The 19,810-nt window shown below is 39.3% G+C and overlaps 1 protein-coding gene across 1 annotated transcript in view; it reads left to right on the top strand.

The window, feature by feature from the left end:
- LOC134752957 (histidine decarboxylase-like) overlaps positions 1 to 19,810 on the top strand; it is a 36,867-nt gene that overhangs the window by 10,067 nt on the left and 6,990 nt on the right. Inside the window, exons 3-14 of the mRNA XM_063688738.1 lie at positions 4,921 to 5,093; positions 6,649 to 6,762; positions 7,334 to 7,456; positions 8,959 to 9,127; positions 9,775 to 9,884; positions 14,307 to 14,446; positions 15,718 to 15,807; positions 16,616 to 16,686; positions 16,966 to 16,985; positions 17,429 to 17,680; positions 18,957 to 19,055; positions 19,413 to 19,491. Of these exons, the coding sequence (XP_063544808.1) occupies positions 4,921 to 5,093; positions 6,649 to 6,762; positions 7,334 to 7,456; positions 8,959 to 9,127; positions 9,775 to 9,884; positions 14,307 to 14,446; positions 15,718 to 15,807; positions 16,616 to 16,686; positions 16,966 to 16,985; positions 17,429 to 17,680; positions 18,957 to 19,055; positions 19,413 to 19,491 (1,440 nt within the window). The remainder of the gene's footprint in view (positions 1 to 4,920; positions 5,094 to 6,648; positions 6,763 to 7,333; positions 7,457 to 8,958; positions 9,128 to 9,774; positions 9,885 to 14,306; positions 14,447 to 15,717; positions 15,808 to 16,615; positions 16,687 to 16,965; positions 16,986 to 17,428; positions 17,681 to 18,956; positions 19,056 to 19,412; positions 19,492 to 19,810) is intronic.

The raw sequence follows: 19,810 nt of genomic DNA on the forward strand, positions 1-19,810 counted from the left end.
ACGGTCGTATATGTCATGCTACTTCAGTCAATGTCAGTACTTTTACTGTATTAATCATTGGCAGTGTTTATGACAATTTGTTAGAAAATGTGCGGCAATGATGACATTTGTCAAAAGTCAGAATCTTATTAATATCATAAATACAAAAGATAATCAATAAGGTCGAAGAAGGTTTCATACTATTTATTACCTCAGGAGCTAATAACACATACAGGCTGCTCCAAAGTAAAAAAACGTAATTTGTAAATTTCTTCGTAACCGCTACACCGGTTGTATACTTTGTATACTGATTCTAAATACCCTAATGCATATAATTTCGGCTTTGTCCAATGGACATCCTGTATATATTTCAACCTTTTTTTATATTTATTTGTACGGTGGACCTATGTATGATGACTGGTGACCTCGCACTCTTTGTAAACGCATCATAATGCGGTATCTAATTCATCTGTGATTGATAATTACAAATGTATTGATATTCTTACCACGTAGCAATGGTCATTCTATGGCCGCTCTGATTGGTGTTTTAATATTAGTTATTAGCGTTATTATTGCCATGTTTGAAGGTTTACTAGACATGATTAGGAAAATACCAAGCCAATTGTGAGCAAATCTATAAATAAAACAAGTAAAACGTTAGAAAAAGTATATAACGAGTAAGGTTTTTTTTTTGTTTAAAACTCATCCAACTCAAACAAACTCAAAAATGTACGTAGCAACATGATACAAGCAATAAAATAAATCGTCCACAATTAAGTATAAAAAACAATTGCAAATATTAATTCAATGAAATCACTAAATAATGTTCTTTATGTCTGCATGCCTTTCTTTTTTATGTACTATGTTGTGGCGTTATAACTGTATTTTCTATCTTTCTAAATCAACGAATTCACGTTAGTTACTCTATGGCTTTTATCCCTATTCGGGGTCAGCCCTCCTGATACTTTTTCGCCAAACTTGTCGATTTTGCGTCATTTCTGGCGTTAAGCCCGTCGTCAGCAAGTCTTTTTGGACTGTCTGTATCCAGGTGGTTGGTGGGCGGCCTCTACCTCTTTTGCCTTCTTCTATGGCCAGTACCTCTCGAGTCATGTGGTCTTCATTTCGGCGCATTACGTGGCCGAACCAGCGCAGGCGGTTTTCTTGCGTTTTATGCGGTATTTCGGCCACTTTGAACGACCCCCGGATGTATCTATTTTGGATCCTGTCTAGTCTGGTCACACCCCCAGCCCATCGAAGCATTTTCATTTCGGTGACATGCATTTTTTGTTCTTCCTGCTTTCGAACTCCCCAGCACTCGGATCCATACAGCAAGGCCGGCCTGACCGCTCGCTTATACACGAAACCCTTGGTCTTAATGGGTATTTTTGCATCACAGAGAACGCCGGAGAGCGATCTCCACGATCAACGAATTCATGATCGGTTTAAAATGTGTTTTGACGCTACGATGAAACGCAAGATAGGTACACATACTTAATGTACCTACACATACCTATACTATACATATTATAAAATAAAATAATTTCACTCACGACAAATTGCTCAGGATAATAGTTATTCTACCACCCTACCAATATATCGCCTTGCACTAAATAAAGCTGACAATATATATCGCTTAGCGATAAAGCGATATTACAGCGATAAAACGAATCGGCCGGATTTGCCATATTGAATCCTTTACGTCGCGTTTATGGTGATCTGGGACTTTCAACAAATGTACGGAACCAGGGTGATATTGTATTGTAAAATGTGGAACCTTTGTAACCGAATATGAAAGGAACGCTAAAATCGTAATAAATGAGTTATGATTCTTCAGTTATCAATTTAGAATTATTGTTACAAGCGTACCTATGTATGTACGGGTCAAATCTTGCAAGTTAAATTTGACCCACTTCCCGGTTTTCGATGAAGCTGTAAATTTGCATGCATTATATTACTAATACAATATTTAGAATTCAGTTTTACTAACCAGAGTTGTAACTAGAGTAGAGTGTAACTTACTTGCAATAAATGAATTATTACTATTATATATTATTATAGTCTATATAATGCAATATGATGGTACCATCGAGCTGATCTAATGATGGAGACAGGAGGTGGCCATAGAAACTCTGTGATAAAACAATGCAACCTAATTGTGTTTGGGGTTTTTAGAAATGTCTCGATGAATATTTGGAAAGAAATGTAAAGTCAGCGATAAAAGCTTGTACCAAAAACTTATTTATTATTTATGTTGACAAGTGTACCTTACAGCCAGAGCCACAGCGGCACAAATTGGGAGCTAATACTTATAGATTGGGTACAAAAGTATTTACATAACAACATGATATAATTATAACAATTTAAAACTCCCGCGTTTTGTAGGTACACATATTTAATGTCCTTAACGCGATTAAATTCCATTATTTTACCTCCGACGTTACGGATGTTATATGCGATTTAGAATTATTATCCTAAGATTTTGTAAAAGTGTTAAATAAGTTTCGATTCGCAATATTCCTTTTTGGCGTCCAAATGTTTTTTTGTCTGCATGCTTTTCTTTTTTTTATGTACTATGTTGTGGCGTCAAATAAATGTATTTTCTTTCTTTCTTTCTTTCTTTCAATAATAATAGGGATGTTGACACGAATCGCGAATATATAAAATGTTATAATGTGTCCAGTGCGAAGCCGGGGCGCGTCGCTAGTGTTTTATAAACAGGTATTGCACGAATTAATTAAAGGAATAGGAAAATTACACATAGGTAGGTACATTAAGCAGACAGAACCTGTACCTTACTTGTAAATTAAATTAAAAATTAAATAACATGTAATCAGGAAATTAAGGGCCATGGACCATAGATATAACATACATACATGCAATAATGAAAATCATAAAAGCTATGTTGTTAGGGTTCCGTACCCAAAGGGTAAAAACGGGACCCTATTACTAAAACTCCGCTGTCCGTCTGCCCGTCTGTCTGTTACCAGGCTGTATCTCATGAACCGTGATAGCTAGACAGTTGAAATTTTCACAGATGATGTATTTCTGTTGCCGCTATAACAACAAATACTAAAAACAGAATAATATAAATATTTAAATGGGGCTCCCATACAACAAACGTGATTTTTTTGCTGTTTTTTTTCCGTAATGGTACGGAACCCTTCGTGCGCGAGTCCGACTCGCACTTGGCCGGTTTTTTTTACTTATGTTCGGATTGGATTAGTTTAATCAAATCCAGTGTACTTAAATAAAATTCTAATAAATATTATTTCGTTCACGATAATGTAATCGAGTACTAATTATATTAATTCCAACTGTACGCCACACCTATGCTCTTGTGGCACGGACGTGGACCGACTGGGACACCATGGATTATCTTGTCAAAAAAGTGCCGGCCGTTTTTCAAGACATGCGTCGCTTAATGACATAATCCGTCGGTCTCTTGCCACCATCAATGTACCCGCTCTTCTTGAGCCGACTGGCATTATCAGAGATGATGGCAAGAGGCCCGATGGGATGTCCTTGGTTCCTTGGAGCTTGAAGACGGATGTTGGTGTGGGATGCTACCTGCGTAGACACACTGGCACCGTCCCACCTCCAACGGACTAATGTAAAAGCGGGCGGAGCGGCGGAAAGCGCCGAAATTTTAAAACGTAATAAATATAAGAGCCTCGGTAGAGAGTATCATTTCGTTCCATTTGGAGTTGAAACTCTAGGTCCATGGGGTCCCAGCGCGCATAAGTTGTTTGCAGAAATCGCGAAGCGTCTGGTTGACGTAACTGGTGACCGAAGAGCTGGCGGCTTTCTCGCACAACGTATCAGCATTGCGATACAGCGGGGAAATGCCGCCAGCATCCTTGGTACAATGCCTCAAGGGCCTATTTTAGATTTAAGCTAGTTATTAATTTCGTTTACGTAGTACCACTGTATATATCTTGTATGTAAATAAATGTTTATTGAATCACTGTAATTAGAACCAGCACATGTGACCACAAGTCTTTCCAATCTTGTCGTATACACTTGAAACACTGTTCAAGCCGCAGCGCTTCTTCAAAGGAATGAAAGGAAGTGGACAATGGACACTTGTTGCGTTGGTTTTTTTCACGTTTTTTTCCTTTTAAAATGGAACCAAGGGCCAAGTGAAGTTAGAAACTTAAATAATGTTTGGAGATTACGCGGCTCTTAACTGACCGAGCGAAAGCGAAGGTCTCCGTTTCAGCTTGTTAAAAAATTCTTTCGTATGTCCGGATGATTAACTCTGGCCAACGTGGAACTCGAACCCACATCCTTGGATAGCCGGTCCAATGCATTACCAATTCCGCCAGCTGACTTTGAGTTGATCAAATCAAAGAGCATATAATAAGATAGAGCGGTACTGTCATAGTAAATTTTGTAACCACTGTAAATTCACTGCCATCTATCGACATACTTTAAAACTAAAAATGAAGATTTATAAAAATACGTTATAATGTATTTAAATGTGGATAAATTATTTTTTTATTTGCATTAATTATTTTTATATGATTTTAACCCATGTTCTTTCACTGATATGCGTTAAAATTGTTAAATAACAAACGAAACCGTCAACGCCCTCTATACGAGAGTAGGCCAAAACTAGTGGTGCTATCTGATCGAGAATGAAATTTTCGTGATTTTTGAGGCACTTTCCTTAGACTGTATCCATCTATTACGGAGTTATTACGACGTCCGTGTATTGCGTACTGCCGCGCGCCGAGTCGCCCGCTGCGCGCGTGCCGAGAAAACCGGTTGGGGGAGGTCTTGCGCTATCGTTGTAGGCGGGCATAGTGGTGTGTTTGGGTTTGGGTCACCTAACACTTGTAGCGACACACATGAAATTATTTAATGTTAGTATGTCTCACAACAGTTTAAATTCGATTATGGAAACACACACACATTAAACTGATTTCTTTTCTTAAACAGCCAAGGAGATGGTAGACTACATAGCGGACTACTTGGAGAACATCCGGGAAAGGAAGGTGTACCCGAGCGTGCAGCCCGGGTACCTGCACAAGCGGTTACCCGCGACTCCGCCTGTGCAGCCTGAGGCTTGGGATGACATCTTCAAGGACGTTGATGAGCATATCATGCCTGGGGTGAGCATAAAAATCGCTATTCTCAGACCAAGCTAACTTTGACATGATAAAGTGTGAAAAATCCCAATTAAGGTCACGACGAATTTAGATTTAAGCTAGTTATTAATTTCGTTTACGTAGTACCACTGTATATATCTTGTACGTAAATAAATTTGTGAAATATTAAGGTCATATTTTCATAGAAATTGGGCGTTCATGCGTTCATGAAGACATTTCATTGCTCCCTTAGCTTGGTCCGACATGGTTTCTTCGAATTAAGTTAAATGGTTTGGGTCACTAAGTAATGTCCACAACCAGCGCGTGCTATTTAAGCATATGACCCGAGTAAATATAAAAGCAGATAACCTTGTTTATTAGTTTTTTTGTGTAATTCGACATTTAGAGACTGGATACATCTCTAACGAAGTAGTATTCTAATATTTCATTGATTCCATAATTGTAATTGTTTTTTGTAATTTTTGGTTAATTTTATTGCTGGTAAAAATTTACATGTAAAAGTGCCCCTGTGGCCTACTTGCTAAATAAATGTTTGATGTTTGATGTTTGACCTTTTGCAGTCGAAGTCTTGGAACAATGTCTTTAAATAAGTCGATGAGAATACAGGCGTAGATGTAACATTTAAAACATTCTCGTTTTGAACATAATCCCAAACTTTATCATAAAATTTTCGTCACACAAATCTCTGTTTTGACATTTTGCTGGGACGTCAGTTAGCCGCGACCACGACCAGTGAAACCTGTGTCTAAACGTCGGTAAATTAAAGGTAACAAAATAAATTCGCGATAGACCCGAATGTCAAATGAGATGACCGAGGATTCCGACACTTCGTTTTTTATGACGTCGATCGGTGATCACGTGTCGCTTTCTATAGAAAACTGAGTGCGTAGCCAACGTGCAATCGTTTACGCTCCGTGGCGAACGAAACGCAACCGTCACTGTCGCACTAATATGGAAGAGTGATAGAGAGAGATAACTACGATACGCTACGGAGCGTTAACGATTGGCACGTTGGCTACGCACGCTGAAGTGTCAGACGCTTCGGTACGGACCCGGATCGTTATAGCGTAAGTCATCCATAAGTCCATGTATCTCCAAAAATTTTGATACTAGAGCCACGGTCAGTTTAATTGTTTTTTCGTTCTGTTTTCACAGGCCAGAATTGTACAGAATTTGACTCTTTTGCGAGCCATAATTTAAATACCTCGATCTAACAGATCCAGTATTAAAAAAAACTATTATTCTTAATTTTGCCTTAAACTTAACGTTAATAAATAAATAATAAGTAAACCTAATAAGTAGATACCAGGTAGCAAAGAGACGTCAGCGACGTCATAATGTCGTAATTATGATGTCATTGTGACATCATTATGACGTCGCTGACGTCATAATGACGTATAAATGCTACCTGGGCGGTTTGTTCTGTACTCTGTAAGAGCGCACTATTCGCCAACAAACTGTCTTCAGGTTGGCGAAAATATTGTATACCTAGTCATTTAAGTGTTTTTTGAAATAAATAAATTAAATAAATTAATTTTAAACCATTAATTTGTTTCAGCTGGTCCACTGGCAGTCCCCCCATATGCACGCGTACTTCCCGGCTCTGACGTCCTACCCTTCCATCATGGGAGACATGCTGTCAAGCGCGCTTAACGTTCTTTGCTTCACCTGGGTATGTACCAACTTTACTACTGACTAGATATAATCTATACGGAACTAATAGCCTTAAATATGAAACAAATTTCTCTGTAGTGGCGTAAAATATGTTGAACCTCAGCAGCTCGAACAAGCCTATTTTCGTCACTCCGGCCCTAACAGCATTTATACGTCACAATGACGTCAGCGACGTCATTATGACGCCATAATTACGTCATTATGACGTCGCTGACGTCACTTTGCTAGCTGGGGGGGGGAGTGAAACAAAGTAGCTTTTTAATTTAGTGAAGGCCATGAACTGCCCCTTCATACTACTATTACATTTTTTTTTTGTTTTTGTAAGTATTATTCTGTGTACCTAATTCGAAATACATCTTAACCTTTAATATGTTCTCACTACTGAGGTGAAAAATTATATGTCACACGGGAGCAAAGTTATTTTACATCTCGTGTTTTTGAGTCCCTCGCTACGCTCAAGATTCTAACTTAGAATCTTTCGCTTTCTCGGGACTCAAAATCAACACTCGCAAGAAAAACCATCTTTCCTCTCTTGTTGCACAAATAACTAAGGTTTCTTTTTCAAACAGGCATCATCCCCAGCGGGCACAGAGCTGGAGACCATCGCCATGAACTGGCTCGGCAAGATTCTGGGGCTTCCGGAGTGCTTCCTCAATGAGAAGAACGACAGCCCAGGAGGAGGCGTCATACAGGTCAGTCTCATCAAACAGTCATCGCCGTGAACTGGCTCGTCAAGATCCTGGGTCTACCTGAATGCTTCCTCTATGAGAAGAACGACAGCCCAGGAGGAGGCGTCATACAGGTCAGTCACATCAAACATTCATCTCCATGACCTGGCTCGGCAAGATCCTGGGTCTACCTGAATGCTTCCTTTATGAGAAGAACGACAGCCCAGAAGGAGGCGTCATACAGGTCAGTCTCATCAAACATTCATCTCCATGACCTGACTCGGCAAGATCCTGGGTCTACCTGAATGCTTCCTCTATGAGAAGAACGACAGCCCAGGAGGAGGCGTCATACAGGTCAGTCACATCAAACATTCATCTCCATGACCTGGCTCGGCAAGATCCTGGGTCTACCTGAATGCTTCCTTTATGAGAAGAACGACAGCCCAGAAGGAGGCGTCATACAGGTCAGTCTCATCAAACAGTCATCTCCATGACCCGGCTCGGCAAGATCCTGGGTCTACCTGAATGCTTCCTCTATGAGAAGAACGACAGCCCAGGAGGAGGCGTCATACAGGTCAGTCACATCAAACAGTCATCGCCGTGAACTGGCTCGGCAAGATTCTGGTTCTACCTGAATGCTTCCTCTATGAGAAGAACGACAGCCCAGGAGGAGGCGTCATACAGGTCAGTCTCATCAAACAGTAATCTCCATGACCCGGCTCGGCAAGATCCTGGTCCTACCTGAATGCTTCCTCTATGAGAACGACAGCCCTGGAGGAGGGGTTATCCAGGTGTGTGGCACAGGCAACATATTTTCTGAAATACGGTTTCAGTGTGATATAAAATGCATAAAGAAGGAACTACTTATCATAGAAATGTTCGAGCATTTGCAATTTTCATAACAAACTTTACTTATTTTCAGACCTAGATATACCTTAGGCATGTAAAAGTGCGAAGTTTCATTACAATCCCACACGTAGTTTTAAAATGAGAACGAAACTCCGTTTGTATGGGAAAGTGAAATCGGCCGAGCTTGCCGGGGACTTAAGTTGAATGAATAAAATATTATGTACCTACCTTACATTAAAGAAAGAACGGGTTCTCCTGATACAGGTATAAATTATATTTACAAGGAGGACTCAAATCTAATTTTTTCAAATTGTAAATGTTTAACCTCATAACCTTTCTTTTTCATATCAATCTACTCGCAAAAGCCCATATTTGCCCAAATGAAGGGTACACGGAAAGAGCGTGTCTAGTCACTTAAGTAACATTTTGAGTAATCGCGGTATTAAAATTTGGAACCATGTCAAAATGTATGGTAATACAGTGACCAGGTCTTTTTTAACCAAAAAAATAGTTGTGTTACATATATTATACAGTGGTAGCAAAATATATAACCAATAGTTCATTAAGAGCTCTACTTTTTGAAATGAAAATCTCATTTTCCGAAAAAAGTGACCACATGTTCTTTCCGTGTACCCTTCATATATAAATGAAGACACTTCGTCTACTTTTCTTCTTAGACCACTGCAAGCGAAGCCACGCTGGTGAGCTTGTTAGCAGCGCGCACCAGGGCGCTCATGGAGCTCTCAAGGCTGAACCCTGACCTGCAGTCTTCAGAGCTGCTCGGACACCTCATCTGCTATTGTTCTGACCAGGCACATTCGTCAGTGGAGAAAGCTGGGCTTATCGGTGAGTTCAAGTTAAAATAATACAGAGAAGATCAGTTTCAGCATACTAGATCGACGCCATACTTGTCTCTCCATATCCTTTCTTTTCATGGCTTCGTCTTAAAACAGTAATAAGTTATAATTTATAATAGTAGTAAACTAAATTGGTTTAGCGGTTTAAGGGTGAAGAGACTGAAGGGGAATTTAAAAAAAGTATTTTTTTGTGTTTTTACTTCGGAATGGTGTCACTATCATATCATAAATGAATTCGGCATCCCTGATTTATACGAAAACGATACCAAACTTGGCCTAGTAGTTTAACTGATGTAGACATCAAGAAAAAGGTGAGATACCCCCCCCCCCTGTGGTAACAAAACAGTTTATCTTTAAGGATAACATTATGCGCCCTACCCGGGTGTCATGTACTGACTACATTTAACATACTAACATCTTCTGTAATAAACATGACTTTTAATGTGAAATGACTCACTAGACCGGGCCGGGCCCGGGTCGAGACGTCCGGCATGTCATTTTCTATGACGGCTGATCGATGATCATGTGGTGCTACTGGTGCTTTCCATAGAAAACCAAGCGCCGGAAGCTCCGGCCCGGCCCCGGCCCGGTCTGGCGTGAGTCATATCTTTTGTTTATGTTCATGTTATGACGCAGGTCTTGTACGCATGCGCTACATTGAATCGGACGAGCATCAGAGCATGCGCGGCGCAGCACTTGAAGAGGCCATACTGGCTGACAAGGAAAAAGGCCTCGTCCCATTCTGGGTAAGTTTTAAGCGACATTCAAATTGTAACTCTTTAACGGTCTGAATAAAAAAAAACACAATTCTACGGAAGAAAAAAAATACGAAAAGGTATAAGCAGGCATCGTAAACTGCGAGCGAAATCCATTAAAGTACTATAGGGTTTTCATACGTCTAACTGCGGCCGTAGCACTGTCCCATTTTTATCACCTGTCACCATGCCTGTCACGTTCTAACAAGTATGTAAGTGCGAAAGTGACAGGCATAGTGACAGGCGATAAAAATGGAACCATGCTGCCACCGCAGGTTGTCATACGTCATTTCAATGGATTTTGCTCGTAGTTTACGATGCCTGGTTATAAAATGGTCATTTTTGCCTTACAACAATATAATATACACAGCGCAATGCAATTATATGGGGTTGCCAGCCTTATGGGCACCCTACCGAGCAACTACGATTTAGGGCAAATTTTTTATTTATAAGTTTTTAATTTTTAAGTGTTATTATAGCCTAATAGATAATAAATTACGCGGTATAGTAAGTAGTTTTTTTTTAATACGTCATAAATCGTAAACCGCAATTTACCTTTCACTCACGTTTCACATAAAAATACATTGTTTAAATTGTGTAATGTACGGAACCCACAGTGCGCGAGTCCGACTCGCACTTGGCCGGTTTTTTTGATAATAAAAGCAAAACATTCAAAGAAATCCCCAGATTCCACATCTAAATATTATTCAAACATAATTACCAGCGATCAAAAATAATATTTCAGTGTAATTTCCTAAAACCGTCTCTAGTGAGGTTTCATAAGCCCTAAGCCTTCAAAAGACGGGTTGTTATTTTTAAAACTGATGCGCTGTGGGACCAATTTGTATTGCTCGGGACTTAGGAGCCTGGTATAAGCGGGGAGCGGACAGCGGAAGCTTAAGCTGTAGCGAGACGTGACATTTTTATCAATAATAGGGAAAATGAAGCTAAGCGGATTGGTTGGAAAAGGAACTAGTTTGTTAGATTTCACAAAATAGGTACATAGGTAATAGTAAAACTAATTAAAAACTAAACTTAATCACTAAACCTAAAGATAAACTAAATGTGTATAAAACTACCTACTGAAACCCGTCCCGGACTGTCCCCGACGCAAAGGTGCCCATCACTCCAGCTGCGTTGCCGCGTTGGATTGCGATGGACAGTGTTAGATTATTTAAATAGGACACTATTAGAACATTGTGCTTTAACCTTTTGGAAGCCAAGCCACGTAATGTCATCGTTACTAGTCGTGCCTACCGCGCCATGGACAACTATAGGTGTTATGAGGTACGCTGTCAAAGTAACCTTCACACTTTTAAGTAAGGTTTACATTAGCTCGCTTGCGCCCAGGACCTTGGCGTGTCAGTGACGTTTTTGTTTCTAACGTAAAAGCGTTTAAAGGGTTAAGCTTAAAACGGAACTTGAAAATGAACATAAGGAGATTGTTTTATATACATTCTTCGCGTGTTATACGATTTAAGTTTAGTACTAAGTACCTAATTATTGAGTGCAGATTTAGGGCTATTAATTAAGTACAAGAAGTTAAATCAGAAACCTTCTACAAGTATTACATAAATACTTAGCTAAATTTAGATTTAGAAAAAGATTAGGTACCGTAGGTCGTATTTTACCTACTTGCTGTTTAGTACTTTTAGGCATTATTATTCAGAGCCCACTGTGTCCCACTGCTGGGCAAAGGCCTCCCCCCTCTTTTTCCACTCGTCTCTGTTTAATGCTATATCCGGCCAGCCTGTCAAGAAGGAGTCCAAGTTATCCCGCCATCGCCGACGAGGTCTGCCGGATCCCCGGTTAGACTCGTGGGGCTCCCACTCCGTGGTTAACTTGGCCCACAAGTCATCCGGCATTCGGCAGACATGACCAGCCCAGTCCCATTTCAACTTGGCCGCTTTCCCAGTACTTAGGCATAGTTAACACAAATTATTTTTGGATATTTCTCATTCCTTATTTTCTTATTCCTTGCATGTTATTGCCTTTGATGAAACGTTCTCCTTCAATTTATTTTTATTTGTTAAAGTTTTAGTTTGATATAACTATTTCGCTGTAAGTTTTTACGTTACGCCAAACATTCTGCAGTGGATTATTAATTTGCCTTCCGAGTATCTCTGAAGATCACTCTAAACTATTAAGATAAAGACGCTTGTTATTAATAATCAATAATATCCAATAAGTAAATAGGTGCTGCTTTATGCAGGTTTTAAGTTTGATTTTGTAGACTTGATGTTCGATGGATTTGGTAGACTTTTAAGTCTTTTAAAAATTTAAAATTGTTTATAATATTGTCTTCGGTTACCGCGATAGTTACTCATGAAATAAAACTATGAAAACGGATTATATCGCGTATATTGAATTTATAATACATCCCGACGTTGACAACGAACGCTGTAAAGGGTTCGAAACGTCGGGATGTATTATAAATTCAATATACGCGATATAATCCGTTTTCATAGTTTTATTTCATAAAAATTGTTTATTTCAGACATTGTGTCCATAAAAATGTTAGTTGTAGTACAAACTTAAAAGGCTCATGTTAATTATAAATAAAGATAAAAGCAAAACACAACAAATAATAAAAAAAAATGTTCCACTGACAGGGGCAAGTAGTAGATAGTTTTATTCACTACCTGGCCCTGCCAATGACAACCTCCACCCAGTACTTGGTTAGCGGGCAGTCCAGGCGCTCCGCTGATACCCTCAGTATACTGTTGCTGCTGCGCGCGCTTTCATCTTTTGAAATTCTACAAGAATTTTTGACATTGACACGCTACGATCGCTCGCGCTGTACGTGTACACTAATACGCGAAATGCTGCTAGTCGTGTCAATATCGTATCATAACAAGATCAAACCCGTAACAAATCGTTTCATCAGAATCGGCTTCTATGTTTTTTATTGAGTATGTTAAGTCAACTTAACCTTAAATGAAGCAGTGATGGCTGAGTGAGTGAATCTGACGTCCGACTTTTAATCCGGAGGCTGCGGGTTCAAATCCTGGCTCGTACCAATGAGTTTTTCGGAACTTATGTACGGAATATCATTTGATGTTTATCAATAGCTATTCGGTTAAGGAAAACATCGTCAAACCCGCTTAGGGCCAGCGTGGGGACTATAGCGCAAGCCCTCTCGCGAATAAGAGGAAATATTTGCCCAGCATGGGACGTAGGGTGACTGCTATACTTATTGGCCATTACATAGTAATTGGCCACTAAATAGTAAATGACCACTAAATAGTAATTGGCCACTAAATAGTTATTGGCCACTACATAGTTATTGGCTACTACATAGTTGTTGGCCACTCCATAGTTATTGGTCACTACATAGTAATTGGCCACTCGTAACAATAAGGCTTCAATTGGCTTATTTCTTTCTGATTTGTTAGGAGTGGCCAATTACTATGTAGTGGCAAATAACTATTGCAATCACCCTATATAGGCTCATTTATTACATAATAACCCTAGAAATGTGTATTCGCAATTAAGATTTAGTTGTTAAATCAGTGTGACTCCCCTAGCCTACGTTTATTCCCGTCATTTTATATGAAATATCTTACGTCGCACGTTGCTAGTTGGACGCGTAACCGTATTATCAATAAGTTAGTTATTAGTTGCGAGGTACGATAATGTTTCATTAACTTTTAGATACGTTTAACCTTCTGACAGTGTTTTTAAATACGTTGTGCTGCATCTTGTGGAAATAATATTTTTACCACACCAGCTCGCAGACTGTCTTTAATCTTCAAAAACTGATGAGAAATTGCATTTTATATAGAAGAGTAGCAATATAATTTCATGCAAATAGTGAGTTGTTTCCATATGTTGGCTCGTAAAATGTACTTTTATGTATGATCGAATTTAAACTGTTGTGAGACATACTAACACTAAATAATTTTACGGTTTAGACTCACTTGTTTTAGTCACTCGCGCGACAGGTTTCGGAGAGCCTAGGTCTCCTTTCTCAAGCACTAATAGTGCGAGCAGCGTACGCGATACACGGTCGTCGTGAACGCTGCTCGCACTGTTAGTGCTTGAGAAAGGAGACCTAGGCTCTCCAAAACATGTCGCGCGAGTGACTAAAACAGTGAGTCTAAACCGTAAAATTATTTAATTTTATGTATGATTTTGAATGATACATATTTCATAACGTTCATAATTTAGATTTGACTAATGTGTTACAGTTAGTATTTTCCTCGCACTGGTGTGGTGAAAAATGTTGTGTTTCACACGGTAGCAAAGTTTGTTTAATCTTCGAGCCATGAAGCTCTCGCAACGTTCAAGATACACTTTTCAGGTATCAATTAGCACGAAGAGCTAAACAACAACTTTAACTTCTTGTAAACTAAATAACTATTCTCTTTAATAATGGTTATGATTTAAAATATTTTCTCTTTGTCCTTCCAGGTGTGTGCTACTCTTGGCACGACGGGTTCTGTAGCCTTCGACAATTTGCGTGAAATAGGCGCAGTTTGCGACAAGCATGGCGCATGGCTTCATGTGGACGCTGCATATGCGGGCAGCGCGTTCGTCTGTCCAGAGTACAGGTATGCATATCTTGTGAAATAGGCGTAGTATGCGACAAGCACGGCGCATGGCTTCATGTGGACGCCGCATATGCGGGCAGCGCGTTCGTCTGTGCAGAGTACAGGTATGCATATCTTGTGAAATAGGCAGTATGCGACAAGCATGGCGCATGGCTTCATGTGGACGCCGCATATGCGGGCAGCGCGTTCGTCTGTCCAGAGTACAGATATGCATATCTTGTGAAATAGGCGCAGTATGCGACAAGCACGGCGCATGGCTTCACGTGGACGCCGCATATGCGGGCAGCGCGTTCGTCTGTCCAGAGTACAGGTATGCATATCTTGTGAAATAGGCGCAGTATGCGACAAGCACGGCGCATGGCTTCACGTGGACGCCGCATATGCGGGCAGCGCGTTCGTATGTCCAGAATACAGATCCCACAAAGGGATAAGTTCGCCTTTGTACTTCTTACTAATTTATATTTATTTATTTATTTCTATGATAAAGTTTTTAAATTAATCAATCAATCATAAACCCCGAAAAAACGCCCAAAATTATCAAGTTCTGGGTCTTTTCAAGTATTCCGACATTTCGTCTTAAAACATGTATTTTTTATAAATTATTTTTTATTTATTTATTATAAACTGATCGGCGATTGGCTCTAGTCACACCTGATGGAAAGTGAAGACAGGGCCTAAGATGAAGCTCACCGGTTCAGTAACAGCCTATTCACTCTTGTTTTAAAGAGACCGAGGTCATATTGTGTTGATTTAAGTATAAAATCGGAAAATTGATTAGTGTTGAAAGTTGATAGTATAAAAAATAAATATCAATCACCCCAAAAAGTATATATAATTCATAGGACAATGTTATGATGGAAATTTCCATCACCATGCAAATAAGGTATTAATACTGTTAAAAGTATAACCTACACTCTTATTTAATTTGATATTCTTCTCTTTATTTACATACCAGATATATACAGTTGTACTACGTAAGTGAAATTAATAACTAGCTTAAATCTAAAATAGGCCCGTAAGGCATTGTACCATGGATGCTGGCGGTATTTCCTCGCTGTATCGCAATACTGATACGTTCTGCGAGGAAGCCGCCAGCTCTTCGGTCACCAGTTACGTCAACCAGACGCTTCGCGATTTCTGCCAACAACTTGTGCGCGCTGGGAACCCATAGACCTAGAGTTTCAACTCCAAATGGGACGAAATGATACTCTCTACCGAGGCTCTTATATTTATTACGTTTGATTATTAAAACTTTAATTTGATTATTACAGACACTGGATGAACGGGATAGAGATGGCGGACTCCTTCGCCTTCAACCCTTCCAAGTGGCTGATGGTCAACTTTGACTGCACTGCCATGTGGTTTGTATTTCATCTTGTTTTAACCCGTTGAACGACACGCCTCTCATGTGCGGTGCGTGATCGTGAACCTTGTCTGAATGCACGACGGTTCACACTGGGCTGTAGCTGTGAGCGTCAGTTGACGTTTTGGGGTATTAGTTTCTCCCCAGATATATCGACGCCGAATCTTTATGTTTGCGCAATAAGAGCGAAAAAGTCGTCGTTCGGCTCGGCTCGCATCGGCCGACGCGTCGACGGCTTTTTCGCTCCAATAGCGCAGACATAAAGGTTTTTCCTATCGGCTTTTGCCGATTTTCCGTCGATATATCGGCGGAGACCCTTAATGAGCACTCATTCCTTACACCAATAGTCTTCAGGAGGCTGTTCGGGCCGTCACGTATTCTGTACAGAAGCGATGCCATGTTTTTACGCAACACAGCACTGAAATTGTCTACGCGTGCTCCTGCGAACATGATGGCACTGCTGAACGTGACAACCCCAGCAGCACCCTAATAGAATTATGATACTAGACGCGCAGAGTGCTGAGCAACCGCTTTTTATTTATTTATTATAAACTGATCGGCGATTGGCCCTAGTCACACCTGATGGAAAGTGAAGACAGGGCCTAAGATGGAGCTCACCGGTTCAGTAACAACAGCCTATTCACTCTTGCTTTTTTAAAGAGACTGAGGTCATATCGATCAGGGAATACAGATGGCGGGAGCGCATTCCATTCCTTAGCCCTCCGTACCAAAAAGGAGGAGGCAAAACGTTTCGTCCGACCAAATGGAACCGTTGCGTACAGTAATGTTAAATTTAAAATTTCCAGGGTCCGTGACAGCACTGCTCTGCATAGGACCTTCAATGTCAACCCGATTTACCTGAGGCATGAGAATTCAGGTAAAACAAATTTTTTTAGGCGGAGGGTTTTCATGACTCGAGGTTACAATTATTCTTAAGAATCTTAAGCGACGAGCACATATTTATTTATGAAATAACGAAAAACTCGAATGAGGAAAAGCAACATAGCATTGAAGGCATTTTAATTTTACTATTTACTTTTTACTTTCTTCTTTGTTCAAATTAATTAGGTAAGGGATGACTTATACAATTAAATTTCAAGATGATTTTGATACATGTTTGATGTACTTTTGTATTTTAAATAGTTTTTTTTTTCAGGAAAAGCTATCGATTATATGGTAAGTCGACTTCATTTCAAATAGTATTTATAAAATCTAAGACTATAAATACGTTGTTTTCCTTTTAAATTACTTACAATTTAAATTACATGGATAATTATCAAAGTTAATTAACAAAGAACATAATTGATTAACATTGATATAATCGAAATTAAACTATCGTGAGACATATTTCAAAATATTTAGATCAGTACGGTTTCACTCACTATTACTTTTAGTCGCTTTTGGCGACATGTTTCGGATTCTTCGGGAATCCTTCCTCGGGCACGAGTGTCCGCGGCGGCTGTAACAGCGCACATAATAAACACACAGCGAAAATAATAGTGAGTGAAACCGTGATGATCTAAATATTTTGGAACATTGATATAATTGTACCCTTATTAAAATTATTGTTTTTGAAAATATGTGCTATAATTATATTTTTGTCACTATTAAAATTATAGGTAGGCTCTCAAGTATCAAATGTTAAACGAATGTTACGCACCAAAGAGGTTAAAATTAATGATGAAATCATCACGAATGATGAACTGACAAAAATGAATGAAGATGATCTGAAAAACGATGAAGATTCGCCTGATGGATTCAACAGCGGCGACCTTTACGATGATGAAGAGGGTCTACATGGTTATGATAAGATGTCTCCTGGGTGTGGCGAGAAGATTCAGCTGGAAAATCCAGATAAGAAAGAATATTTAGTACGGATTATTGATATTGGTGGCGGTTTTAATAACTTTGGTGGCGGACACGAAGTACATAGAATAATGCTGTTCATTGATTAACTATTTCAATCAAATACTTTTGTACACAAATATGTTTCAGTACATTACTATCCAAATCTTTCTTTACTGACTTCAATTTGTTCTTTGTTTAAGAATTTCACTGTTAGTGGAATGTTTGATAATTTAGCCACATCTGCAGCGGTATCATGGTCGCATTTTTATCATCTGTCATGCCATGCGTCACTTTCACACTTAAATATTTGTTAGAACGTGACAGGCATGGTGACAAATGATAAAGAGCCGACCATCTTAGCCCTACTGAAATGTCGATCAATATCGATATTTAAAAAAATTCAAATGTTGCTTATTTTGATTGGAATTCCAATCAAATTTTGAAGAACTAGCATTATTCAGATCAGAGTTTCTGGTTTCTTGTGGGTGGTGGCGGATGGCCCTTAGATTTAGTATGATGGATGATGAAGAGAGTCTACATGGTTATGATAAGACGTCTCCTGGGTGTGGCGAGGAGATTCAGCTGGAGAATCCGGACAAGAAGGAATATTTAGTACGAATTCTTGATATTGGTGGTGGTGTTATTACAGTGTACAGTTAATAGTGAATACTAAAGTAACTAAATTGTAAATTACTGATGGTAATTCTATAATTTCATGTTACTTTTAGTTGTATAGGATATATTTTCTCGTATCTCTTATTCAAGTGCCTTCTCCATCCCAGAGGTTGGCGACCTTATGCCTATATGCCGTTCTATCTGTAGTCAAGCGAATTAGTTTTTCTGTACTGTCCACGTCTAACCAATCTCTTATGTTCCTTGTCCATGATATTCTCCTTCTGCCACGTCCTCGTTTCCTCGCATTTTCTCGTATAGCGAAGAATTATCAATCCTAAATCAGCTTTTCTGGTGGAGTTATTCAAATTTAGAATTTTTGTTCCGTGTTTCACAGCTTCACACAATCGCTTATCTATTTGGAAATTACCTACTCCCAAATAGAATTGACTCTTAGACATTTCAGAAATGTCTGGTGGTCTGGTTGGGAATTAGTTTGTCTAAGCGCCACTTTCACCATCCCACTAACCCGGGGTTAACCGGTTAAACATGGAGTTATTATGGTTACCAGTACAATTTGACACTGGGTTAACAGTTTAACGGGATAACCACGGATTAGTGGCGCTTAGTCCGGTGGTTTAGTGCAATTATTATTAGTTTACCTAATATTACTTGCCTTGTTTTCAGCATTGGCAAATTCCCCTGAGTCGTCGCTTCAGGGCCTTGAAGCTGTGGTTCGTGCTGAGGAACTATGGCGTCACCGGTCTTCAGAAGCATATAAGAGAGGTAGGTAACTTGGTAACTTGTTACCTTTTTGATTAGAGGTAATTGTTTTTGGTGGTTACTTGATTAGTAAATCGATCATATCGGGATAAAGTCCTTACGGAATCAATTTTTTTAGAAACTTTTTGAGGTGTCGATTACAAGGACTTTGGTAGAGTAAGTTAATAAACTTTATTGCTCCAATAAAAATAAAAATGAAAAAATGTTTATTGGTTCCTTACAAGTAGTTTACAGCATGGGATGGGATCTTCTTTTAAGCATTAGATATGCTTGTGACAGAAAACCCCGCTCTTCCGAAATCGCTAGGGTATAAACCATTTTACATGTAAAATTACAATTAATTTCGGATTTTCGTTTCAGAGCGTCCGCTTGGCCCAGAAGTTCGAAGCGTTGGTGTTGGCTGACCAACGATTTGAGATCCCACAACCCAGGAATCTAGGTAAGACATAGTTTGTATATATATGTAGAAATAGAGACATTCTCTAAGATCCAAGAATAAGTTCTCGCTAGATCAAAAACAAAAATCTAAATTATAGGTTTGTTTGTTTGTAACATCTTCACTTCGCTTAGTTAAAAATAGAAAGAATAACCCCTAGGGCTAAACGGCTGCTAATGCTGCTATCATATGGTCACGGGAAGTAGTTTTAAGGGAAACCCTTCTGCGTTTTAGGCTGTGAGGTTCAAATTAAAACAAGGAATCTCACTTATTAACAATTTATTTCTACGTCGCGAGCCTACGAAAACGTCGAAGGGTGAAA

This window comes from Cydia strobilella, chromosome 25, assembly GCF_947568885.1.
Source record: "Cydia strobilella chromosome 25, ilCydStro3.1, whole genome shotgun sequence".
Taxonomy (NCBI): domain Eukaryota; kingdom Metazoa; phylum Arthropoda; class Insecta; order Lepidoptera; family Tortricidae; genus Cydia; species Cydia strobilella.